At 39.1% G+C, this 27,546-nt stretch overlaps 1 protein-coding gene across 1 annotated transcript in view; it reads left to right on the top strand.

The window, feature by feature from the left end:
* LOC124794622 overlaps positions 1–27,546 on the top strand; it is a 212,408-nt gene that overhangs the window by 66,242 nt on the left and 118,620 nt on the right. Inside the window, exons 10-11 of the mRNA XM_047258114.1 lie at positions 13,134–13,397; positions 14,908–15,071. Of these exons, the coding sequence (XP_047114070.1) occupies positions 13,134–13,397; positions 14,908–15,071 (428 nt within the window). The remainder of the gene's footprint in view (positions 1–13,133; positions 13,398–14,907; positions 15,072–27,546) is intronic.

Genomic DNA, 27,546 nt, shown 5'->3' with positions numbered 1-27,546 from the left:
AAATCACTGATAAAAAAGATATTTTTAGGAGCAAATCACTGACATGATTTGTTTACTAGGAGTAGTAGTAAAATACAACTATTTGTTTTCAGTGATAAATTATAGCATCAGCCTGATAGCCGGGCAATGGGTAACCCACTGGCAGGCATCTTGTTCAGTATTTTCTTTCATTAATTCACTGGAAGAGAGATTCTTCAAGAATTTTTCAGTTGCTCATCTTGGTATTTTGTCTTATGCTCAGTACATAGATGACATTTTGATAATACACAGTAGTTCCTGGGAAGGAATTCTGCATTTGTTTGAAATTTGTGATAGTTTCACAAAAAAATTAGCTTTACTTGTGAATCAGAAAATAATGATCGTCAGCTTAGCTAATTAGACCACAGTAGTGCTATTGATGACGGCGCTTTCTTTCAGTATTTTTCGAAAAGCCACTAATACGAATCAAATTCTACCCATTAGTTCAGTGCAGCCTCATTTCCAAAAGGAAGCATTTTTCCATTCAGCCATTCATTGTGGAATATCTGTGCCTTTTTCACCTGACATGAGGAGGTGAACATAATAAAAACTATTGCAGTTAATAAAGACTGTGATCCCACATTAGTTGACAAGATCTTCTAAGTTAAAACTGATGCTAAAGTGGCCACTTTACGCAGCGATGCTATTCCTGACAGTAATGAGTATAAAAATGCTTTCTCGATACCATTTCTAGCCTCTATTTAGCATAAAATTCCTCATCTTCTGATTAAAAAAATATGAATTCAGAGTTGGCTTTTCCATGAGGAGTGTGTAAAACCACTTGTTGTGTGTGTCCCATTTATTATATAGGATAAGCTGGAATGTCTTTCAGTGTCAGGTACAACGAACATTTGTTGGGAAAAAGAGGCTCTAATGTACACAGTTCCACTTTTGCTGATTGTCTGCTAATTTCCGAACACAAACCAAAACGCGTTAAACAAATTTCTATTTTACGTAGAGAAAAGGAGGATCATAGGCTCGATGAACTTGAAGAGCTGGAGGACTTCAAGTGTGTTTCTAATAACGATGGCCTCATCCTCATTGAACAGTCACAACTACATAACATAAATTTTTTCAGCAGTTGCACTCCACTGCTCGCAGAATTTTGATTCCTCTATTTTTACTATACTTCGCGAGCTTCTGGATTCAAAACATTATTTTACTCTAATCTATGATATGGATATAATAGAGGGAAACATTCCACGTGGGAAAAATATATCTAAAAACAAAGATGATGTGACTTACCAAACGAAAGCGCTGGCAGGTCGATAGACACACAACCAAACACAAACATACACACAAAATTCAAGCTTTCGCAACCAACGGTTGCTTCATCAGGAAAGAGGGAAGGAGAGGGAAAGACGAAAGGATGTGGGTTTTAAGGGAGAGGGTAAGGAGTCATTCCAATCCTGGGAGCAGAAAGACTTAACTTAGGGGGGAAAAAAGGACAGGTATACACTCGCACACACACCCATATCCCCCTAAGGTAAGTCTTTCCACTCCCGGGATTGGAATGACTCCTTACCCTCTCCCTTAAAACCCACATCCTTTCGTCTTTCCCTCTCCTTCCCTCTTTCCTGATGAAGCAGCCGTTGGTTGCGAAAGCTTGAATTTTGTGTGTATGTTTGTGTGTCTATCGACCTGCCAGCGCTTTCGTTTGGTAAGTCACATCATCTTTGTTTTTAGATATATTTTACTCTAATCTCTTAGATACGTGCTGCTGATGTTACCTTCATGCAAATATTTTCTGGATTGTACAGCTGTTCGTGAGATTATTTCTATGTCCTTCTGTCCTTTATTTAATAGTAATTTCTGTAAAACCTAACAGATGGCTCTGTTACACTTAATTTGTTTGACTACTCTGTATTTTCAGTAAGACATTAAGCTCTCTATATTTTTTTTAAAATTAATTGTTGTTTTTTTTTCAAGTATTTTTGTTATAATGTTTCAAATTGGCACACGTTACTCTCCGCGCTTGTTAGGTGGTGCAACTCGTATTGTATTCGTGGCAGCGTTGTAAGCCACTGTGCCGATCAGTCTTATGTTGATCCCAGTTGGGCACTTGTAGCAAAGGCTAGAATATTATATTTTACTTTTGACAGGAGAATAGCTGCTCGAAATTCTGATTACTGCTTTTTAGCAATGATTGTGCATCATAAAAATTGTAATCTTGTTTAACGTGTTTTTGGTCATATCTCATTTGTTATGTTTAGCTTGCAAGATTTAGCGACATTTATTCTGCTGAAGCTACCACTAGTATGTGTCAAAACCTAGATCAATGTCCCTACCATTTATGTGCAACCTGTTGGCTGTTTAATCCTATGTTAAAACGAGGAAAGGTGGAGGCTGGGGCCCTTCATCATGTAGCGGCTCGGGCTGGAACACTTGGGGTCAACTGTCCTATTTTTCCATTACTACCGCATGATAGCAGTGATTGCAAGATGAAACTAAACATTGTAAGTTGGTAGGGAAATGCCGATCATCCATTATGTCTGCAGTTCCTCTCTCACGTCTCCCGTCTCCACTGTAATGGCCTAAAATTTCCATTAACTCCACCACCACCCGTGGCGTGAAGCCTCTGTTTCTTGTGCCACTTAATAACTCGTTCAGTCACATTATATGTCGGTAGGAAGAAAACTGGATGAAGTCAAGCGACATGTTGAGTAAGAATGTAGAATCGACATATATCTTACTAGGAAGAAACGTAAAATCAGGGAATTTTTATCATTTATCTTGTGGGTTTTTCACAGAGGCTACAAATTTATGATCTAGAATCACGAAAAGTGTAACATCGGACAACATAAAATCGAAGTTCTACTGTGTTTTGTATTTGATGTTTTACATTTTTGTGATTACTTGAATTTCCAGTTGATTCGTAATTAAATAAATCAATATTTATTTATTAACACTTGCTTTTTAATAAAAGTAAAAAAAGAGTTGGTACTAACAGGTAGTAACTTAGCAATTACAACACACAATGTGAGCTCTGTTACCACTTTGCCGTCTGCATGTCTTGTACAAATTTATTCACTTGGCGCCGGCAGCGCTAAGTCAGATTACTTAGCTTGTCACTGGCCGCTTGTCACCTTTCTGTTGATGACAAGCTTCAAACACATTGACTTTCGCGCTCTTTAATTTTCCGGAAATCCTCTGTTTTGCCGTATCATCCCACAAACTCGAATTTTCTTTTCAAGTAACTTCTCTGCAAGTTCTACACTGTTACAATAATTATCCATGCAGAGGTGATGCCACTTTCCATCAGAAGGTGTCAGTAGTTCCATCACTGTTTTTGCTAAAGGCTGTCCAGTGCCAGAATATATCTTGATTGAGGAAATGTACACCCATACTCGAATCACACAGCATCCAAATGAGTATGCCGTATTTTGTAATTTTCGACAGATTGTAAACTTTAAAATTTAAGCGTCCATGCTACGTCGTCATTCCTTCATCAATTGAGATGTTTTGACTTGGATTAAACGTTTCTTTAAACTTTTTGGAAAAATAATTAATTACGAATTGCGCTTTGACAAGCTGGTCAGCATTATCTGGTTTTCTTGTTGCTGCCAGAAAAATGTAAAAATGATAATATTTGTCTGAATCGGTTGCGTGACATCATTTTGCGGAATATCGGTGTGTCTATCAACGGATTCGTTGACCAGTAATCATCGATCCTTGCTTTTTTTTTTGCAATTCCCATAAGTATAGCAAGCCCAAACCATTTTCTAAGTTTGGGTCTCGTAATGTCGACAAATTTGGCATTTTTAAATCCAGTTTCCTTCTATTGCAATTTTGACTATAGTACTTGTTGGTTTTGTTGCTAAAATATTCAAATAGATCATTCCCAATGTATAATTCTATGATATCCTCGACCCTCTGTGTATCTTTGGAAAATAAGTTTGGACCCGGGATCTTTCAAATTTATTATTGGTCCTCGGTAAATTAAAGTCTGACCACTGTACATTGTCTTCTTCGTCTGATTCATCCGAATCAATTGGCAACCGTAGCGTCTCAGAATTCTTCTTGGACGCATTTCACTATCTTCCTACGATTCTACTACAGTTTCATTTTTTTTATACCCAATGTCTTCTTCCCAATCGACCAAGTCGTCCGGAACGTCAGACAAGACGTCCGTGCATTCATTGTAAATAATCCTATTATCTCTTTCAGCTGTTATGATGAAGGGGCACAAGTACTTAAAAAACAAAACACTTGTTGACGTGCTTAACTTATTGTTACCAATACAAAACACCAAAAGATTGCAAAAGATACTAAAGTGCTGTCGCCGGCCACTGCGCGATACTATTCTCGCGACAGCACTCTGGTGTCGCCGGCCGTTGACTGCTATTTCGCGCGTGACACCACTGTGGTGTCACCGGACAGGATAGTGTTAAATTATCTGAATGTTTTGTGCTGAAGTCTTTGGATTTCTTCAGAGGTGGTTATTTGACTTTTTTATCCTGTGTGCATCGCACTGCTCACAGGTCTGGACTCTGACAAATTGAAGGGGACTACTCCAAAAGGTTCCTTTGTAAGAAATTGCGAACTGAGCAAACTGTGTCCTAGAATCACAGAACTGGGAATAAGATCACTTGTGCAACTTAACAGAGCAGCAGCGTAGATTCAGAATTCAAGAGCGGTGGCTGTACAACTTGTCTGGTCATTGGGATTGATTAGTCGAGCAAAATTGTAATAAACATGTTAAGGTTCTTCTGGTAACATCCCTTATCATGAAACATTAGATTCTGTGATAAAAGATAAAATAAGGGCTATACTACACAAGTATGGACCAAAAAAAGATAGAGAAAAGGGAATTTAGTGTGTGTTGTACTTCTGTTGTGACACCTGAAGAAATGATAAAGTTTTAAAGGAAGCCATTGTAATTGAGCCAATACAGAATTTCTCTCTTCCTTCATTGTATTAATGTACGAAATTCAAGAGCACTAAACAAAATGTTAGGTGGTGATAAAATGAACTTCATGCGAGTGTATTTATAAAAGGGAGGCTGAGTGAAAAGATATTCAGAAGCAGATAGATTGAACAGACAAGGGTTGGAGCAATGGAGAGAAGAGTGATGTGATGGTGATGTACACAAATACACACAACTGGTTTCTCATGAAAGAAAAATTGAAATATCTATGACCATTTATTTAAAATATCTTCACCTACATATATACTATGCAAACCATTGTGAAGAACATGGCTGAGCATACATCCCACAATACCACTTGTTAGGGTTGCCAGTGAACATTAGGAAGAATAACTGTGTAAATGAGTCTGTGTGTTCTGTAATTAGTCTACTCCTCTATTCAAGATGTCTTTGGGGATACAACAGAGATAATAGCACATTCCTAGATTCCCCTCGTAATAAAACTTAGTGAAATTTTTCTAAATAAGCTATTGTCGGATAATTGATGTCTATCTTAGTCTACCAGTTAAGAATTTCTAATATTCTTGTGAAGTTCTACTGTGTGTCAAACAAAGTTGTTCCATTTGTGCCGTCCTTCTCTTCATACATTAAACGTAGCCAATTAGTCCTTCAAGGCATAGGTCTAAAGTCTTAGAGCTGTGTTGTAGGATAGTGGGCATGAGTGTCTTTTTCAGCAATATCCTTTGTAGGCTGGCTGAGAGAGACAGGAGGGATTGTAGTTTTTTTTTTTGTGTGTGTGTGTGTGTGTGTGTGTGTGTGTGTACTCTGAGGAAGAACAATGTTTGAAAACATAGAAATGATGTGTCTGGTTCCTCACTGAGTATGTGGAACATGGTACACATATGCACATGGTTTTTTATTTTAAGGAGAATTGAACAGTTCAGTAATTAAAATGTGGTTATTTTGTATGTTTTTGCCGTTTGACCTGATAACTAAAATCTTCACTAATAACTTACATTGAATTATTTCAGTGGGGCCAGTTTTCTCGTGTGTTTAATTTTACAGCTTATGTTGGCTCCTTAAGCTGTCTAACTGGCAGGTACACAACCTCATTTCATAGCAGTTGTAGTTTTATTGTCTTTCCTTACTGCCTCATTTTCACACTTTGCTGCTTCTTGCCTTTTTCACTGTTAAAATTTTGCCTTGGCCAGGCTGGCTTTTGTTTTCAGTATATCATTCTCCTGTCTTTTGACTTGACAAGTGTAGTTCCCTGTTACGTGCAACTTCTCATGCTTTCAGATTTTTGCGGTTTCTAACAATTTATTTGATGATATGTCCTTATCCTTTTCTGTGTAGTTCCATTTGATAGAGCATCTTTTATAGGTTTCAGCTTAATACCTTGTGAGTTTCCTCAAATAATTTTTCTCTCTTTTTCCAGATTAATGAAGTTGTTGATCTGTAGGCTTTATCATGATAACTTTGAATAAACTGCTTGACTTGCAGTGTCAAATGTTTCCTGTTGGTTTGTTCTCTACATTAATCTCACACTTAATCTATCCTGCATGAGTTGTCAGTAAAGGTGGCAGATCCTGTGATGTAAATACAATTCTTACGTTTGTCTCGTGAAGGATTGAATGAAATTATCAGTTAAATTCTCTTGTGTGTTCTTGCTATTATGTTATCAGTCCGCATCACTTAGAATCTGAGTTCTTTATTAAAGATGAAACAGATCCTCCCATCCCTGCCGGTCAACCACTTGCAATGTAATATTCATGGTATGCCATTGCCATTACTTTTCTGTTGAAATTCATGTATACATTGTTTATATCTTGTTTATATCTTTCTATAAAAGATGAGTTATTGCTTCATGCTTGCAGAATGTTAATGTAACTGTTTGTAAGAAAAATGCGGTTACAGCTGTCCAACACTTTTCAGTAACTTGTTACTTATCTGTTCTCGTCTCTCTATTTTCTCCATCATAGCAGTCTTCTGTTTATATTGGAGCTTGAATCATTGTTTCCTGTATCTCATTATTGTCAGCATTGGTTCAAATAGACATTTTGTTTTGGAGGCGTGGCTGTCGTGATTTACATGTTTACAGTTTTCCTAAACTACCTTAGGTTACTGCTTGGATGATTTTCTTGTAAATCTGTGGCAGATACATTTTGTTATTCTTAAATTGGTCTAGTGCCCCATCTCAGAGTTTGACATAATAGTTGACCTTCCTTATTTAATTAAATCATTCACTTACAAGAAAAAAATAATGAAATGGAATCGCTCAGCCTTATTTTGTGGTGTGGGGGAGACAGGGTAATTTACACATATCTTAGATTGTCAAAGAAGGAGAGTAGGACTCTTTTTGGGCTGCTTTTGTTTGATGACGACTTGCAGGGAAAGTTTGCCAAGACTGGACATCATCACTTCTGCGGATGATGCTGGCTAGACACTTCTCTCGCTGAGTTGGTTAGATGATGATACTACATCCACTAACTTCTAACTGCTACTGTACATTCACTACGTGCAGCCACTGTTGTTACTGATGGACACCTCTTGAAATGAAATGCCATGTAAGACACAATTAAAGTAATTTGCTAACGTTTTGGTGTGACTAAATTGTCATGACGAAGCAGTTTAGAGGACTGGTAGTAAAACATGAAATTCAGTGAAATATTAATTTTAAATAAAATTTAATATTCCTCAGTGTATAAAAATATTGAAAATTCTCAATGGAGCAGGACATAATAAGGTAAAGGCAACAACTCACCTATAACATATTGGTATATGGAGCGCAGTAACACATAACAGAAAATAGTATTTACAATAGCTTTGAAGTGCTGCTTTTGAATTGTAATTGGTGACTTGACAAATACTTTTTTCACACCAGAAACAAGAAGACACACTTTGTTACACTGATTTCTGACAGTTTCTACGATACAATGTAAACCGTGAATAAGGCAAGTCAGTTGAACAAATTTAGTGTTGTGAAATTTTATTATAGTTGCCACTTTAATATAAGGAGCAGGTTCACTGGGAAATAATAATACACTGTCATCCTGTATCCCTTCTGACCACAAGAAAGCTAGAATGTCATTGAAAAGTTTGACAGCAGTGGAATGGTTTCCTTGGTCAGTTTTTTGCACATTAAGAAGAAATGTACATTTTGTTGCATAACTACAGCACTACTCTCGCTCTGTGCCGATGGATTTGGGGTTTTGTCAATAGAAATCCATACCGTATTTTACAGACTATGATGCTACAGACTGACACACGTTAAATTTTAAGCAATTTAGAAAAAAAATAAGTTTTACTATTTTTGTTATTAGATTGCAAAGCCAGACTAAAAAAATACTCTTTGTTTTTAAGACTGAACTGACCTTTAAAATCGCTGAAATTCCTTATCTGAACTTTCTTCATCATCATCATCATCATCATCATCATCGTCGTCGTCGTCCTCTTAATATATAATGGACTTCACTGTCATCAAGAGCATTACTTATGCCACACTTTTTGAAAGATTTAAATGTTATGTCTTCCCTCACTCCAGACTGACCGTTTTATCCACTGACACACTTATTTGATTGTAGGTTGTTTTAAAGCTCATGTTGGGTTTCATCCATCACCCATTTGTTCCATTCCTCTCTCATATACTTTCAGTAGTTTACTTATCAGACATCAAGAGATTGCAGTTGTGAAGTAAGTCCTCACAGAATAACAGCAATCTCTGTATTTCCATGTATCAATTTTTCTTTCACAGAATTTTTCAGATGACTTCTAAACTGATCTAGCACAAGATGAGAAATCTTCTTCAATAAAGTACCTTTCCTTCTCTTCCACACTCTGTTAATCCATTATTTTACACCAGCCTCGTCCATTAATCCCCTGTTATGTACGTGAACACCACCACCTAGCAGTATTTCAGGTTTTGGCATTGTTTTGTGCTTGAAAATGATCATTGGATTAAGTGTAGCACCATTAGCAAAGCATGAAAAGGAAACAGTGTAGTGCATTTTTTCATGTACACTTATTTTTATAGTTGCGTTTAGTGTCTTTCATGGCAACAGTTCTGTTATTCAAATGTCAGAGGAGTTTTATCCGTATTCACTGTTTGGCTTAGTTCCACACTGGTTTTCTTTTGATGTTGAATAATAAAGTGACAGGAAGATAATATTTTCTCTTCATACTCTTGTGGCATTTTCTGAGATGTTTTGGTTCACATGCGAAGTGCATGACGCTTCATTAGCCCGTAGCACCAACCAACTCCATCCTTAAAGTCTGTTAATTTCCACTGTAGCACTAGCTTACATGTGTGTATTTCAATCATTTTTGTATTAGTTCCAATGTCTTTTGACAGTCTCCTTGAATCCATTTCAGCACATTGTCTACTAGTTTCAGCTACTTTGCATTCAGTCCTCTATTTGACATTTAGTCTTCATTTTTTTTCCAGTTCCTTTTTACTAGCCCACGAACTGTATAGGGTTTTTTCTGTTGGTGGAGGGCCAAAATGCCACTCAGCTGCTCTGTTTCCATGTTTTTCCACATATGCTATTACTTTAAATTTATAGCCTACATCATATGAATATCTTTTATTTTTTTCCATTACAAAAGTAGCTACTAACAAAAATATTGTACTATTACCTATAATACAAATCGATTTCAGTTTAAGTTCACTGTCACTTTAGGCTGCAATGATGCATCATGGGCTAGACAGTGTTCTAAGTTTCTGATTGGGGGGGGGGGGGGGGGGAGGGAGATAGTGTTAGCAAGCTTGTGAATTCCTGCAACTCGTGTTCGTTTCATTGGTCCGCTGCTGCTGCTGCCAGCTGAGTTGAATGTTGCCAGAGACAGACAGGTTTCTCGCAGCATCGAATATATGGCCATTTTTAAGACAGGTGGGAATTTTAAATCAAACACTTGAAATTGTTATATTAATTTAGAGTTTAAGACACACCTGAATTTTGGAGGTAGTTTTTCGAAGGAAAAAGTGTGTCCTATAGTCCATAAAATGTTTTTGTGCTTCATTGTATTCTGAATATTACAAATTATTTCTTGAAAACACTGTGGCGCATAGATTTTGCACAATGTAGATTGTCCGGTATCCTTTTGTTTTTCTACAATTATACGAAGCTGTACATTATTCAATCTCCACAACAGTGTGTTGGAACCCAATAATGCTAAGCACATTTGAAAAATGTATCACTAAAACTCAATTGTTTGCCAATATTATTTTCAATCAGATGTTTTTTAACTTATATTTTTAATGAAACCTCATGTTATGCCATGTGATTTTAATGCACTGCACGATGTCATATTTTTTCTATGGAGAATCACTCTTTTCAAACACCAAACAAAATAAGATATTGCCATCTTCACTGAAAATATTTCTTGCAAACTTATTTAAGGATTTGCTTAAGAATGCTGCTTGAAGTTTTTGTGGGTGACATTATATAATTATAACAGCGAGAAATTGTGCACATTTAAATCATTGAGAGTTGCGCAATGCACTGTAGCTAGGAACTCGGGGATTTACTGCTCATGCCAGTGACATTATTATGATGCAATAATGGACTGATTGATGACTTATCTGACCATTCACAGCAAGTTTTTCTCCTTGCAGTATTATTTCACAATATCCTGGATGTATCTTAGCATTGCTTTCTTATGCATTTGACTGAAGTTAATTTTTATAAGCTGATAAAAAAGAGAACCACTTACTGAAAAATAAGGGCTAGGAGTGAAATATGGGCTCTCAAAATCAAAGTTTTCAGTAAATACGTTGTTTTCATTAAAAAATGATAAAATAAGTAAGCAAAACATTTCCTTGGAGAATAATCAAAAATTAGCACAAACAAACAGTTAAAACTGCTTGTCTAGGTCTGTCTTAGGAAGTAACCTTCGTACTCATCCCTAAAAATGTAGAAAAAATTATGCATTTTGCTTAGAAATCTGTGCTTTAATAATCAGCAAATCTTCATGAATGTTCTTCTTTCACCAACGTACATTGGTCTACTGCTGTGATTCTATTGCACAGCAATATGTGGGGCCATCCATGTTGGAACTAGGATAGAAGACGGACATGTATACTGCTGCCATGTTCACATTGTGGTAGTGAATCTGCGCACCAGGTTGTTGGAATGGTTCCCTTATACTGCTCGGTGAGCACTTTCCAAGGAAGTGATACAAAAATGATCAGAAAGTATTTCGGCATTGTTCTGTTATGAACATTGACTGTAGAATAACACAGAATTCTGTGCTGTGTCAAGGAATTGGTACAATTTAGTGATTATAAAGTCAGAGTATTTTCTGTCACATTTCGTAATGTTAGATTTGCAGTTTAGTAGTGTCGCAGTCAGTTATTGTTATAAATATGTGAGAATTTTGTAATGAGCCTTATAGATTCCAGGAGGGGGCACGTGCTCCCTCTTGCTGCTGCCCTGGCATCACTCACTTCTGGATGCCAATGGGTAAATCCTTGAAAGGGATGGCATACTCCATCCAAGACCAAACTGCACAGAACCAAGAACTCCTGAAACGTCCTCCGCACTGCCGCTATATCTCCCAATGGGATTTATGTATCTTGGTTTATAGAAAAAAATCACCAAAGTGTGTTAACTTCTGAAACACAAGTGCTGGATGGAAATGGTGGAAACCTTTTCTCTGAGAGAAACTCCAGAATTCTTACGTGGCAGTCACCTCTTCCTTCTTACTTACTACAACCTGTTCATAAATAATGAAAGTCATGTGTAGCTGTAGTGCTGTAAGTGATTTGTAGTTACAGAATTCTTAAATCAAAATGTTTTGTCCATGATCCTTCAGGTACCTCGTTTGCACAGATTCCATCCTGATAAAGGCTGTAAAGCAAGGGATTTAGTGACTGTAAAACGTATCTATTGTAGAACTGGCAAGCAAATTCAGTTAACCAGTGAGTAAGTTGGAGTTAGAGTAGTGCACTCGACTTGGTTACCAATGGTGCTTCTGTAGGAGACAAGCTGGAGCAGTCATTTGACCAGAGCATGGTTTGCCAGCACCTGCGGAGTTGCCAATTGGTGTGCCATGTATGTTTATCAATAAATAAAAATGATCGCCCTCCTTAGATGAAAAAGAATGAAGACTTTCAAAGTGTGTGTCATTGTACACTTGTGCCACATTCTCTGAGAATACTGTTGTTTTTTGTAACAACATAATATATTGAGGTAGGTGTGGCTCAGTGCTCAAGTGTCGGACTCAGATCCATAAGATCTGGTGTTAGATTCCCAAATTGGTCATGGGGGGGGGGGGGGGTCTTCCTTTCTGTGACTAAAATTGCTTCTGTCACCTCTTGCCGTGGTACATAAATGTGAAAATGTCGAGTTGCAGTGTGGTGCAGAGTCCACATTAAACTGATTAAGTCAGTTACAGAGGCAGTAGGTCCGTGCCTTCAGGATGAGGACAGGTTTACATTTTTATGGCAAAATGGTCAGGTGTGTAGCTGGTGTTTTAAAAAGCAGAGAAGCCAAAAGTGCTTTTCTCTGTGTTGAAATGATGATAATTTGGCACTGCAAGTTTAATGTGAATAAAATGTAGTCGGTAATACTATTGGCTGTAGTCTGTAATATTATTAGCCAAAGTTGTCTGTAATTATTAGTGGAGAGTAATTTTCCCTCATTTTATAGAAAAATATTTATTTAATTTGTTCTTAATTTATATTTACTGCATTCTTTCAGAACTAAATATTCCTGTTACTTAAATTATATCATGACATTCAAACTTTTCCTTACCAGTTTACGTCTTAGAAAACAAAATCTGCTTATAGCCTACTAAACAAAAAGCCAGTTTTATACGTAAGTCACAGTTATAAATTTTCATGTTTTATTCCCATACATTAAAAAGATAGCAGTAGATGTTAAATGTTTCTTCTTTGCACTTCTAGTCCTTACACAAAAAAATGAATAATTTCTGGTAATCTATGTGCATCAAAATTCAGGGGAAAACCGAAGGCAGTCAGCCCAATCCACCTACTTGAACTTCCCGTGCTTCCTGTCCAATCAGAGCACTTAGATATGGGAGAGTGAGATAGGTCGAAACCTGTGTCTGTGCTCAGTCCACACTGTGGCCAGACTAGACTAGTGCCAAAATTTGATATACTGTTCTGATTTGTATGCAGGATCACTCAATTTGAACTGAAAAATTGATGGTTGGTGCTGAAGTGTTAGAGTTGCGAAATAATGCAGTGTGTTAGTGTAATGTTTGTAAGGTCAAATTTTATTTGCAGAAACCACCAACAAAACCCATTGAAAAGAAGCCATTAGTTCATCAGCAGCATAAATCCTCAGATGAGCAGCAACTGAAATCGACAGAAGAACAGCAGTCTAAATTTACAGACGAAAATCTTGCTAAATCTGTTAGCAAGCAGCTCAACATTGGATGTACTAGTAGGTTTCCTGACAGTTGTGCTGTATCAGGTGAAGGTAGCCCAGATAGTAAAACAGGTCATGGTTTGGGAAAAGAAGAGATTAAGTCAGATTGTTACACAAAGGTAAGCCTGTCTCACAAACTGTATCAGTTAACTTTTTTATTTCCTATTCTATCAAATGTGAAACACTTGGAAAAGTACAATAAATGACCCTAGCATACAGTTCATTTTGTTGTACAATCTCACAAGCAATTCTGCTACAGGCAGAATAATATGTTGAAATGATGATTTTATCAGCCTTATTTTGTTTTTTAATTTTTTTTTATTTTATTTTATTTTTTTTTTTTGTAGTTAACATTAGTTTAGAGAGAGCTTGTGTGAGGAGTGTCCATTTATCTTTCTTCTGTGTCATCTGTTCGCTGCAGTGGCAGCTATTGTGAATTGTACGTCATATTGAAATCAGGAGAAGTTAATGTGTATTTTCGAAATGAGAGCCAACAACCACAAGTTGAGAGACAAACAAAAAGTGAGAAACTTACTCTTTGTTAGTGCCAATATGTTGGTTTTGCTTTGTGCACACATTTACGCAATTCTGGAAATTTTGAAGACAGTTCATTAGCTTTTCCACATTTAAATTTACTTATGGGCCACAGAGTAGTGTAGAAGAACATTTCTGATCTAGGAAAAAAACTACTTGCAAAATGCTTTGCATACATTACACTACTATTTGTTGTGTTTACTGATGGATGATCATGTATATATATATTTTCTCCTGTTGACACTTGATGAGTAGATTTTATCTATCTAGTTACTTTCATGTCAGAAATTGATTATTTTTGTTGATATATTAGTGCCTGTTTTCTACAGAGTGAGATGGTGCAGAGGTAATATTGGTCTTGCATTTGGGAGGAGTGGGGTTCAAGTCCCTGTCCAGTTATCTAGGTTTTCATTTTCTGTGATTTCCATAAATTGTTGAGCAGAATGCCAAGCACAAATATTAAATTTGTACAATTTACTTGTCTTTTGTTGATGCATACCTCAAGGTTCTCCTTGATGGGATCTATATGTGATGTCTGATGGATTGATTGGACACTGTCTGAATCTTCAATGACCTTATTGTCAACAAGATGTTAATCCATAATCTTTTTTTCAACCTTCCTGTCTAACACTTACTCAAATAACATGACCAAGAGGAAGATAGAGAATTTATTGGCGTTCTTCCATAGAGGTTCCGTTATTCCTTTGCTGGGTTGCTTCTATTTCATCTCCATGCTTTCTATGATGTAAATTAAAGTAGCAGTTCTACCACACTGTTGCTTCAGTTCCATTATCTTTGCCTTGTGATGTAGATATTGCAATCAATTGTTTCAATAAGTTGGGGGTTGATATTTTAGGTTAAAAAAATAAAATAAAAATAGCATTGAAGTATAAAATTTTGGAGTTAATAGTTTATAAGTCAGTTTGCCTGTGGAAGGAACCAAAAAAGATTGGTGTGTGCTTCTGCCAGCTGTTAAAGGTCTTTACAAATATTTTTGTCTTACACAGGATTGATCAATTCAGCTCATTTAAATGTTCCGTGCTGTCTTATTTTGCAGGTTGGAATAGTTCATTGCTTTTGTTTGGTTTCTTACAGGTCAAGATTGTTTTGAAAATTGATAGTAGGCAATATATGGTACACAAAGCTGAAAATGAGGAAAAAATTATACAACTACTTCAGTTTCTACAGAGTGAGGGCAACACGGATCCCTGTACTCCAGAAGTAGGGAAACTTTGTGTTGCATCATATGAAGGCATTTGGTAAGTTTTTCTACCGTTTCATATGAATCATGAACCATTATTTTTAGCTGAGCAGTAGTGTTTCTCCATTTCATATGAATCATGAACCATTATTTTTAGCTGAGCAGTAGTGTTTCTCCACCGATATTGTGAGAAAGGATTCAAGGTCGCTGTTTGTATGCAGAGATTACAGAAGCCACCGACAGAAAATCTTTAAAGTTGTTTAGCAGTAAAGGAGACTTCTTATGAATAGCAGGAGTGTCGAGTCATTGATAGAACGTGCGTGTGTGGGCGCGCGTGCGCCCGCGCGCCCTCACACACACACACACACACACACACACACACACACACAAACTGTTCAATTGGCACAATGTAGGAGCACAGGCTTTGTGTGTGTGTGTGTACACACAAACTGTTCAATTGGCACAATGTAGGAGCACAGGCTTTGTGTGTGTGTGTGTGTGTGTGTGTGTGTGTGTGTGTGTGTGTGTGTGTGCTTTCTAATCAGAATTAGTGAAGTAAGGCATCTGTCTAAGTTAATGTTACACCTATTCTAAACTTATGCAATTGTCTACATTATTTTGATGTTACAAAAAGAAATAAAATAAACAAAATGATATTGCTTACATTAATTTTTATCTTCACTGCTTTTTTGTTTAAAGTTTCATCTTGTGTATCACTATTTTGAATCATCGCCATCATCCTAACAGGCCCGCTAAGAACTTTTCATCTTTGTTGTCACAAATATTTTGCTATTTCATCTGTATATGTTGTGATTTCGGAGGTTGTGGTTATGGTAGAGCCAGAGAACACAACTGTGTTTTTTCTGAACACACAGCTGATTTCTTGTGTACACAAGTGTGATAATGTTAGTGTCTCTTGCTTCTGGCTATATTTTCTGCTCGCTGCTCTCTCATTTGCTTTGTAGAAAGGGGCAGCTGACAAACCCCCTATCGTGTGTTGACAACATGGCTACACGAAATACGCGAACACACTACTGGCCCCAATCTAGACTTTTAGCCATTCCTGCTGAAATGTATGCTATTGTTGAGTAGTTGTCCAATTTGAAAGTCAGTTTGATTCCGAATACAAATGGATTCAGGCAAACTGCAGTTCAAAAATGGCAGATGTTCATAAAAAGCCAAAGCACACAGTACAGATTCATATGGTTTATGGAATAATGAAATTCGCTGCCCGCTAACCACTCTCCTCACTGCAGTCATAGCAGTTCCTCCTCCAACCCTACCATACTGCTGTGCTTGAGCGATAGTGAGATGTGGACAGCAATATCTTCTAGGGTGCAATGTCGTGTGTAACAATAGAAACTAATATACAAGTAAAAGATGGCAATCAAGATTCAGTGCCATTCTTGAACTGGTGCTCATCCTGCGGTGTAGTGACGTCTGTTGGTGCTTATCTCCACAATAGGTCTTTCCGCTGTAATTTATTCTTGCAATAACAGTTGCAGTCTGTGTAATTTAATTTATTTCACCTGTTCGACATTTGGTTCTGGATTAATTTTCTTTCTTGTTTCATCTTGAAGTCACCATATTGTTCTAAATATGATTAAAAGCTGGTGATGTTTTTCCCAGTAGTCTAATACATAAACAATGATTGAATTTGTGTGCGTGTTCATTTTCATCGTTCTCGATGTCTTTTTACCTCCCCTGAATTGCGTCTGAGGGACACCATTCTTCCTTTTAGCGACACTGTGCGGTTCCTGGGCCTCACTTTTGATTCCAAGTAGTCGTGGTTGCCTCACCTTAAAGACCTCAAGGTGTGGGCCCTGAAGGCACTGAATATTTTGAAGTGTCTGAGCCATCGGTCCTGGGGAGCAGATCGGGCGCGTCTGCTGCAGTTTTATAGGGCTTTCGTCCGATCGCGTCTTGACTATGGTTGCACCGTGTATGGGTCAGCAAGGCCTTCGTATCTGAAGATTCTTGACGCAGTACACCATGAGGGTATCAGGCTGGCCACTGGTGCCTTCCGTGCTAGTCCCATCCCCAGCCTGTGTGCTGAGGCAGGGGAACCGCCGCTCGCCATCCGGCAGAAACTTCTCGTGGTGCGACGGGTGTGTCAATTCCTTGCCTGTCCTACCTCCCCTGCGTACCCTACCGTTGCCCGACCGCCTATGGAACGTTTCTTTTTCCAGTCGTCCCAGGGCAACGAGACCATTTGGGATTCGTGCCAAGCATTTGCTCGAGTCCCTTGGTGTGGAGCGTGTGGCCCCCCGACGACAAGGTTTTACTCGCCTGCCTCCCTGGTTGCTCCAGGGGCCCAGCGTCCTTTTAGACTTGTCGGAGTACCGGAGGAGCTGCACTCCTGTGTTTGTTTATACGTCCTTATTTTATGATATTTTAAACCAGCATCCCGACCATGTACCGAGCAAGGTGGCGCAGTGGCTAGCACACTGGACTCGCATTCGGGAGGACGATGGTTCAATCCCGCGTCCGGCCATCCTGATTTAGGTTTTCCGTGATTTCCCTAAATTACTCCAGGCAAATGCTGGGATGGTTCCTTTGAAAGGGCACGGCCGACTTCCTTCTCCATCCTTCCCTAATCCGATGAGACCGATGACCTCGCTGTTTGGTCTCTTCCCCCAAACCAACCGACCGACCATGTACCAGTATTTACGGATGGCTCTAAACAGGGGGACTCTGTTGGTTGTGCTGTTGTTTTCCCTGATCGAGTCGTCAAGTTACGGCTTCCTGCGGCGTTTACCATCTTTGATGCCGAATTGTTTGCGATCTTGCGGGCATTGGAGCAGATGAGATGTGTTCCCAGTCTTCAGTTCCTCATCTGTTCTGACTCCCTGAGTGCTCTTCAGACAATGCAACACTTGTTCCCAGCGGATACGGTCGTCCAGAACATCCATGATGCCCTACTCCACCTGCAACGGCAGGGGAAGGAGGTTTCCTTCTGTTGGGTGCCGGGGCACGTGGGTATTAGGGGAAACGAACTGGCGGATGTGGCTGCCAAAGATGCATGTTCCCTTCCTCATATTGTTGCATGTGCGGTCCCCCTCCATGCTGTTACCTCCCTCCTGCGTTTTCGCGTTCTGCGTCAGTGGGAAGAGGAGTGGCTGGCAGTCGGTGAAAATAAGCTGCGTCTGGTCAAGGCCACCACGCGGCCATGGCGTACGTCCTACCAGTCATGCAGGCGGGATGAGGTTCTCCTCACTCGCCTCCGCATCGGGCACAGTCCGTTAACGCATGGTTTTTTACTCCGGCGGGAGGACCCCCCAATCTGCAGTGCTTGTGGCGTCCAGATTACTGTCCGCCACATTTTACTTGACTGTCTTTTATTCTCTGACCAGAGGGCGGTGGTTTCTTTGCCACCGGATTTGCCCTCTATTTTACAAGATGACGCAATGACTGTAGTTAAGGTCTTACGGTTTTGTGTCCTGTCCAATTTGTTGCCTCGGATTTTAGGGAGAGGGTTTTAATGTGCTGCTGGGTGACTGGCTCACCCAGGATTTAGGTAAGAGGTCAGCCAGTCACGATTACCTCCTTGTTTCCCTTCGGTTTCTGTTCTCTTTTCCTTGTTTCCCTTCCTTTTTAGTGTGTTCCTTCTCCTCTTGTTTTGCCTCTGTATGTGAGGATTTGGACCTGCGTCAGGTCTGTGTCTTTTAGCCGTTCTCCTTGTTCGCTGTTCGTCTTAGTCCCTTCACTGCATGTGTTCCTGTTTTTATGCGTTTGGGTGCTGATGCCCACGCTGTTTAGCGCCCGTAAATCTCAAACACACACACACACACACAGTGATTGAATTTCTCACTTACATACCATTTCGCAAATCACTACAGTTTCTCATAAACAAGCAGAGTACTGAATTGGGTTCAGAATCAAGTAAAGTTTTTTGAAAAAGATGATGAATGTTACCTTTACTTAAAAGCTGCATAAATGTGTGCATACGGTATCCATACAGCTACATCTAAATTTACGAGAAATTTTTATTGCAAATCTGTTCAAACACAACAAAAGTTTATAAGTTGACAGAATTAATGCTATTTCCTTGTCAGTGTTTAAGCAGGGCATTAGACTGTTGTAGTGGCTAGTTCGGTTTCTTGCATATCCCTTGCATTGACATGCCCAGTTAAATGTTATATGATTGTTCGAGAAAGATTGATACTGTATTGACTGCCTCGGCATATCAAGGAAATCTCAATTAGTTCCAGAATTATGACTTGTGAAAGAAGGTGACGTGACCCGGAAATTGCAACCCGCATTTGGCAATCTATTTTCAGACCCAACTTCAGGTCTTAATAACTTTGGAACTATTCCGCACAGTCCAGAGAAATTTCTACAACCCAGTAACATCCACTTAGAGAACACACTCTATGAATCAAAACACCAACAACATATTTCTGAGGGAAAATAAAAAATTCCAAAATGTGATTAAAAAATGTAATACGTTAAAAGGTACATATTGTAGGTGCCCCCTATACCAAATACAATTCACTCAAAAAGGGTATAATTTTTTTTGTGGTAAGCTTAATGTGTCCTAAACACACACAGAACTCATCTTGCCCATATCAGTCTCACAAACAGTGTTACATGCACACGAAAATACAAAAATTTGAAAAATTACCTGAAAAACATGGATTTTCGAAGTGTGGTAGCACAAAAGGGACAAGTGATATCCAAGCCAAATTTCAAACACTGCATAAGTAGACCATAATATAGTATGTGACAAAATTTCAGCTTGTTATTGCGAGGCATTTGTGTACAATAAAAGTTGACAGAGATGTAAACGATGTCAAAGTTAGCGTACGGAGGGCTATGCGTGAAGTGTTCAGTGAATTCGAGAGTAAAATTCTATGTACCGACTTAACAGAAAATCCTAGGAAGCTCTGGTTAAATCAGTAAGTGGATTGAAACAGCCTATCCAGACACTCTGGGATGATAATGGAACTCCAACAGAGGAGGATACGTGTAAAGCTGAAATACTAAACACCTTTTTCCAAAGCTGTTTCACAGAGGAAGACCGCACTGCAGTTCCTTATCTAAACCCTCGCAAAAACGAATAAATGGCTGACATCGAAATAAGTGTCCAAGGAATAGAAAAGCAACTGAAATCACTCAACAGAGGAAAATCCACTGGACTTGACGGGATACCAACTCGGTTCTACACAGAGTACGCGAAAGAACTTGCCCCCTTCTAACAGCTGTTACACAGAGTACGCGAAAGAACTTGCCCCCTTCTAACAGCTGTGTACCGCAAGTCTCTAGAGGAATGGAAGGTTCCAAATGATTGGAAAAGAGCACAGGTAATTCCAGTTTTCAAGAAGGGTTGTCGAGCAGAAGCGCAAAACTACAGGCCTATATCCTGACATCGATCTGTTGTAGAATTTTAGAACATGTTTTTTGCTCGCGTATCATGTCATTTCTGGAAACCCAGAATCTACTCTGTAGGAATCAACATGGATTCCGGAAACAGCGATCATGTGAGACCCAACTCGGTTTATTTGTTCATGAGACCCAGAAAATATTACATACAGGCTCCCAGGTAGATGCCATTTCCCTTGACTTCCGGAAGGCGTTCGATACAGTTGCGCACTGTCGCCTGAGAAACAAAATAAGAGCCTACGGAATATCAGACCAGCTGTGTGGCTGGATTGAATAGTTTTTAGCAAACAGAACACAGCATGTTCTCAATGGAGAGACGTCTACTGATGTTAAAGTAACCTCTGGAGTGCCACAGAGGAGTGTTATGGGACCATTGCTTTTTACAATATATATAAATGACCTAGTAAATAGTGTTGGAAGTTCCATGCGGCTTTTTGCGGATGATGCTGTAGTATACAGAGAAGTTGCAGCATTAGAAAATTGCAGCGAAATGCAGGAAGATCTGCAACAGATTGGCACTTGATGCAGGGAGTGGCAACTGACCCTTAACATAGACAAATGTAATGTATTGCGAATACATAGAAAGTAGGATCCTTTGTTGTATGGTTATATGATAGCGGAACAAACACTGGTAGCGGTTACTTCTGTAAAATATCTGGGAGTATGCGTACGGAATGATTTGAAGTGGAATGATCATATAAAATTAATTGTTGGTAAGGCGGGTGCCAGGTTGAGATTCATTTGGCCGAGCGGTTCTAGGCGCTACAGTCTGGAACCGCGTGAGCACTACGGTCGCAGGTTCGAATCCTGCCGCGGGCATGGATGTGTGTGACGTCCTTAGGTTGGTTAGGTTTAAGTAGTTCTAAATTCTAGGGGACTGATGACCTCAGAAGTGAAGTCCCATAGTGCTCAGAGCCATTTGAACCATTTTTTGAGATTCATTGGGAGAGTCCTTAGAACATGTAATCCATCAACAAAGGAGCTGGCTTACAAAACATTCGTTTGACCTATACTTGAGTATTGCTCATCAGTGTGGGATCCGTACCAGGTCGGGTTGACAGAGGAGACAGAGCAGATCCAAAGAAGAGCGGCGTGTTTTGTCACAGGGTTATTTGGTAAGTGTGATAGCGTTACGGAGATGTTAAGCAAACTCTTAAGTGGCAGACTCTGCAAGAGAGGCGGTCTGCATCGCAGTGTAGCTTGCTGTCCAGGTTTCGAGAGGGTTCGTTTCTGGTTGAGGTATCGAATATATTGCTTCCCCCTACTTATACCTCCCGAGACCACGAATGTAAAATTAAAGAGATTCGAGCACGCACGGAGGCTTTCCGGCAGTCATTCTTCCCGCGAACCACACGCGACAGGAACAGGAATGGGAGGTAATGGAGTGGCACGTAAAGTGCCCTCCGCTACACACCGTTGGGTGGCTGGCGGAGTATAAATGTAGATGTAGATGTATTTGGATACGTTTCTTTTAACACGATTTAGGAAGTAATAGTGCTGATGCAGACAGCTTGTTTCAGATACAGCTGCAGCAATTGTTGGGAACCATTAGGCAACAGAAACTTGAACAATGGTAGGGTTCAGGGACAGAATGAGTCATTGTTAAGCAGGAACAACAAAGGAAACAAGCAACAATTACAAGTTACTCATGTTTCTAAGATTCAAGTTCAGACTGATCACTACTGTTGTGGAAAGTCAGTATGGAGGCAGGAGAGAGTACTAGTGGTGCTTTTGTTCAACAAGTTGCAGTATTGGTAGAGCACAAGCACCTGAATGTCATAAAACAACATATGGAACAAAATGTGGCATTCACTTCGTACTGTATGATCTGGATGAATCGGACCAAGATTTGTTGCTATGGAGATCCGGGATACACCCTGTGGGCAAAAGAAGTACACTTCCAGGAAACTTTAGTGTTTGTTATCATCATATGAAAGTGTTTCTGGATAAGTATTCTTTCCTACAAAGAAGTTGTTTTGATCCATTTCGGATTCATAAGAAGACAGTGAAGTGTAGCCTCAGAGAAATTGATATAAAATCAGTATTGAAAGTGAATCGGTGCATGGGACTTAACATGAAACCAGGACAGAAGTTATGTTCCAGGTGTGTTACACTGCTAAAAAATGAAGAATATTCTGATAATTTACATGACAGTGATGAAAAGTATCTGTCACCTACAACCACAGCGGATGAGCAGTTAAGTACTTCAGTGACTGCTCTTGGTTTGTCTCCCATGAAGAGACACAAAGTTGGAAAAGAAAAAGGGCCGAGCTATGGTAGAAGAAAACTACAAGAAGCTCAAATGGAATTAAAACACAAAATAGCTGACACACAAATGTTGGAAGAAGAAGAACTATCTGCTCCAAAGGAACAGAAATCATGCCACAAATGCTCTGAGGTGGACAAAATTGTGCATGATTTGAAAGAAAAATGTGCCATATCCACACGCCATAAAAAAGTAGCTATTCTTACCCTTGCACCTTCCAGCTGGTCTATTGACTACGCTGCAAAGGAATTCAATGTTTCTACATATATGGGAAAGCAAGCTAGGAAAATAAAACGAACCCAAGGAGTGCTTTTACAACTTCAGCAGGCTCAGGGTAAGCAGTTGAGTTCAGAAATAAAGTTGCTAGTGTTGGAGTTTTAGGAAAATAATGACTACAGCTGAATAATACCTGGAAAAAAGACTATGTAATGGTGAAAATGGGAAATGTACATGTACAGATACAAAAAAGACTGTTGCTATGCAACATATCAGAACTATATGTAGAATTCAAGGAAAAGTATCCCAATACCAAAGTAGGTTTATCATCTTTTTTCAATCTTCGGCCAAAATGGGTTGTGCCTGGGTGCAAGGGGCACACACAATGTTTGTATGTGAGACCCATCAAAATGCTAAGCTGATGTTTGCTGCTATAAAGGATTCTGGTCTGGATTACAAAGGTGCAATGAAGCTGCTAGTGTGTGACTTCAGTTCCTACCGGTGCATGATACACAGGTGTGAAAAGTTGTCATGGTAAGGCAAATCTTGCAGAACATATGAATAACAAACTGTATGGTGAACTCCTTATGGATAACGATGAACTTGTTTCTAATAAACAATGGACACACATGGATCACACAAGTCTTGAAACAAAGCAAAGTACAGTGGAAGATTTTGTTGAAATGTGTTGTCAAAAAACAGACAAACTGACCACACACAGCTTCACAGCAACAGCACAATCGGCTTATCTCCAATTTTGTAAGGATAATTTGAAACATGATGAAATTATAGTAATACTAGACTTTTCTGAAAATTATGCATTCTAAAAATTATGCATTTGTAGTTCAAGATGCCATCCAAGGATATCATTGGGACGACAGTCAAGCAACTCTCCAGCCATTTGCGATTTACTATAGAGGTGAATCAGGTGATGTGTCTGTCATGAACCTGTGCATTTTTAGTGACTTTAATTCATGCCCACATTCGCACTGTCGTGGCATATGTGAAAAACAAGCTGCCTCACATACAATGTGCGTAATACTTCAGTGATGGGGCAGCTAGTCAGTGCAAAAACTGTAAAAATCTCAAAAATTTATGCATGCATTACCACGATTTTCAGATTCACGCAGAATGGAATTTTTTTGCAAAAAGTCGTGGTAAAAATGTATGTGATGGTATTGGTGCTACCATTAAGCACATGGCATCACAAGCTAGACTGCAGCACCCTATAAAAGGTCACATTCTAACATCTCTTCAATTATTAACCTGGGTACAGAAAAATATCTCTGGCATACAGTCATTCTATGCTTTGAAAGATGAGGTGAAATCAGTCAAGAGTTGCTAAAAAGCAGACTAGAACACGTTAAAACTGTTGCAGGCACAAGGAGCCATCATCACTTCTCTCCAGCGGACTCTGACAATGTGCGGATGAGCAGACTGTCCAGTTATAACTATAAGTTCATGCACAACATGTGTCTTCACAGTGTGTCTGACTCAGGATTCAGAAGCAAAAGCAGCAACATACAACCAGGTTGCTATGTTATTGCTGTTTATGATGACAAATGGTACTTAGGATGTGTTGCAGAGTGCTGTGACCCAGAAGGTGATGTATTTGTGAACTTCATGGCACCAGCAGGACCAGCAAGATCATTTCATTGGCCGCATTTGGCGGACAGGTGTTGGATTCCTTGTGAACATATTCTTATGACAGTTCCAGTCCCTACCACAGTGTCAGGAAGACAGTACAATTTGCCACTCAATGTACAGAGTACAGTAGCTAATGTGTGGGAGAACTTCTGTTCGAAGCAAAATTGACTGGTTTTTAGCAGTTAAGGTGCAGTAAATATTAATGATAGGTTGTGTTAATCTGTCTATATGTTGTTGCTTAGTGATTAAACAGTTGTGGAAGAGGATAAGAAGAGGCAGAACAGTTTACAATATGTTTTTACAAAATTGTATTGTGGAACAACGGCCACATCACCAAATACATCTGTCAACTTCCATTGTACACAAATGTCTTGCAATAACATGCTGAAATTTTGAAATATGTCATTATGGTCTACTTATGCAGTGTGTGATATTTGGCTTGGATACCACTTGTCCCTTTTGTGCTACCACACTTTGAAAATCCATGTTTTTCAGGTAATTTTTTGTATTTTCGTGTGCATGTAACTCAGTTTTTGTGACTGATATGGGCATGATGAGTTCTGTGTGTGTGTAAGCCACATTAAGCTTACCACAAAAAATTTATACCGTTTTTGAGTGAATTATGTTTGGCATAGAGGGCACCTACAATATGTTCCTTTTAACGTATTATATTTTTTGGAATTTTTTATTTTCCCTCAGTAATATGTTGTTATTGTTTTGGTTCGTGGAGTGTGTTCTTTAAATGGATGTTACTGGGTTGTAAAAATTTCTCTGGACTGTGTTTAATAGTTCCAAAGTTATTAAGACCTGAAGTTGGGTCTGAAGATAGATTGCCAGATGCAGGTTGCAATTTCTGGGTCACATCACCTTCTTTCACAAGTCATAATTCTGGAACTAACTGGCAGGGGAAACTAGTACTTTGTACATGAGTGTTCCACATATGGTAGAATTAGTGTACTGAATTTCAGTCAAATCTGAGACTGAGCTGGAGCCCCTGGTTGAACTGACATGAAATGACCCTAATACAGGGTGTATACGACCCGGGACAACCGGGAGATCCGGGAAAAACCCGAGAATTTTTTCACCCGGGGGAAAACCGGGAAAAACCCAGGAATTTTTTAGAATTCCGGGAATTTTTTAGAATTCCAGGAATTTTTCGTTATTTTAGGTTTTAGTTAAATTTTTGTAATCTTGATTGCTAAGAATCGATACTCTAACAAAGGATATTACTCTCCGCTACTGCAGAATAATACTACAATAATAAAACGTGAACGAGAAAAAAATATGAAAATAAAACATAAATTGCAAAGGAAATGCGCCATATACAACAACAAAACACAGTGCTTATACAAACGTTTGCCAATAGCAAAATGTGTCAAAGGCGTTAGGAAGACTATGCAATGCTTCATAACAACAAAATATCTCTGATGAGCAAGACATCACAACTGTTTAACTAGATTCGTTATAGCAGTTACGAGCGGGCTCATGCGCATGCGCAGTTGAGCGGCGGGGCAAACCGATGTATTTGACCCAAATGACAATTGCGGGGGGAGGAGGGGGTGGCAAATTCATATTCTTGAGAAGAAAAAAAATCATATTTCACAAAGAGCCTAGCATCCAGCGCATGTTGGCCTACCGATTACTCATAATTTTGAAAAGCATCCCTGTTGGTTTTTGAACACACTCTGTAAGTTGATTTCTGAATGAATCATGAGTTAATTTTTGAATGCGTGCCTAGTGTACGTGATGCCTGTCAGGGGAATCCTCATCACATCTAGAAATGAACTTTCCTGCAAGCAAAAGGGGACCGGGTTATACGAGCGGAGCAGAGTAAAGCCGAACGAGTGAACGCCAACCGCTGTCTGATTATGTGGTTGATTGGGTTTGGAATGATCAGCTTTGTTATAATTACTAGCGAAATCCATAGAGTCAGACTACCAGAGTGGAAATAAACGACTAACAGGAATAACGGATAAGAAAGATTATGTATTATCTTCTCAGTGTAGCCAAGAAAATGAAATTTTGTCAAAATTTTTAGCCAGATCACTACACTAGTAAGGGCCAGTTGTACAGTCCCCGTCTAGCAGCCGCTTAACTTCTATTCTGGAAGTAGCGTGGAAAGTTGTTTGTATGAACATAACAACGCCTAACCGGAGAATAATCAGGGATAACTAAACTGGTGATTCTGGCAGGGTTAGTGAAGTTAGCCGGCGACTAAATTTTGACAAAAGGCAGGAATAGTTCCAGAATTAGTCATGATAAGATTGTTTGTTAGAACGAGGAAGGAGAAGAAACGGGGACATCGCACCAATTGGGGAAGAATATGACGATTCCAAATTTAAGTAAAAATCTTGTACTACTACTTTTCTATCTCATGCTCGAGAAACTGGGGCGTATGAATGAAATGTGAAACTATTTTCTAATATTAAACTATTTGCTTGTAGTAGGCCTAATAGGCATTTTATGTTGGTCTTTGTGAATTATATTCTGTCGTGTTATAAAAATGACCATTTGTGCAAAAACAGTCTCGTTTATTTTGTGTGTGTTACAATTTCTGCAGTGTTAGAAAGACCTATTTTGTTTTATCTAGCAGACAGTGACAAAATAAACGTAATCAGATTGAGAAACCACGCCAGTCGTGGGTAGTATTTGTATTAACAGCTTACGCAGTATTAGACAACCATATTTCGGCCTCTTTTCTTTTATGACATAATGTAAGATCTTTTAATGTTTTACACATATGAACATACGGGCTTCCTACGTCATCGTAGCTGCCAAAGTGCGGTGGCGCCTGTTATCTGGCGCTCTCTGACGACTGCTGAAAGGAACCTATTTCTAACAGGTCGCGGGAAAATATTGCGAATGGTGGTTTGAAAAACGCTACTTTCAAACCAAATTTCCTCTTCGCAAGTGGAACTTTGTGTGAGAATGTACAATGAATTCCTTAAATCACAGAGCGTTTGATGACAAGCCATTAGAAGTATTTCGAGCCCAGATCAGACAATCGTGTCGTTATTATGAG

The sequence above is a fragment of the Schistocerca piceifrons genome, chromosome 4 (assembly GCF_021461385.2).
Source record: "Schistocerca piceifrons isolate TAMUIC-IGC-003096 chromosome 4, iqSchPice1.1, whole genome shotgun sequence".
In the NCBI taxonomy this organism is placed as follows: domain Eukaryota; kingdom Metazoa; phylum Arthropoda; class Insecta; order Orthoptera; family Acrididae; genus Schistocerca; species Schistocerca piceifrons.
This window is presented reverse-complemented; position numbering and strand designations above follow the sequence as displayed.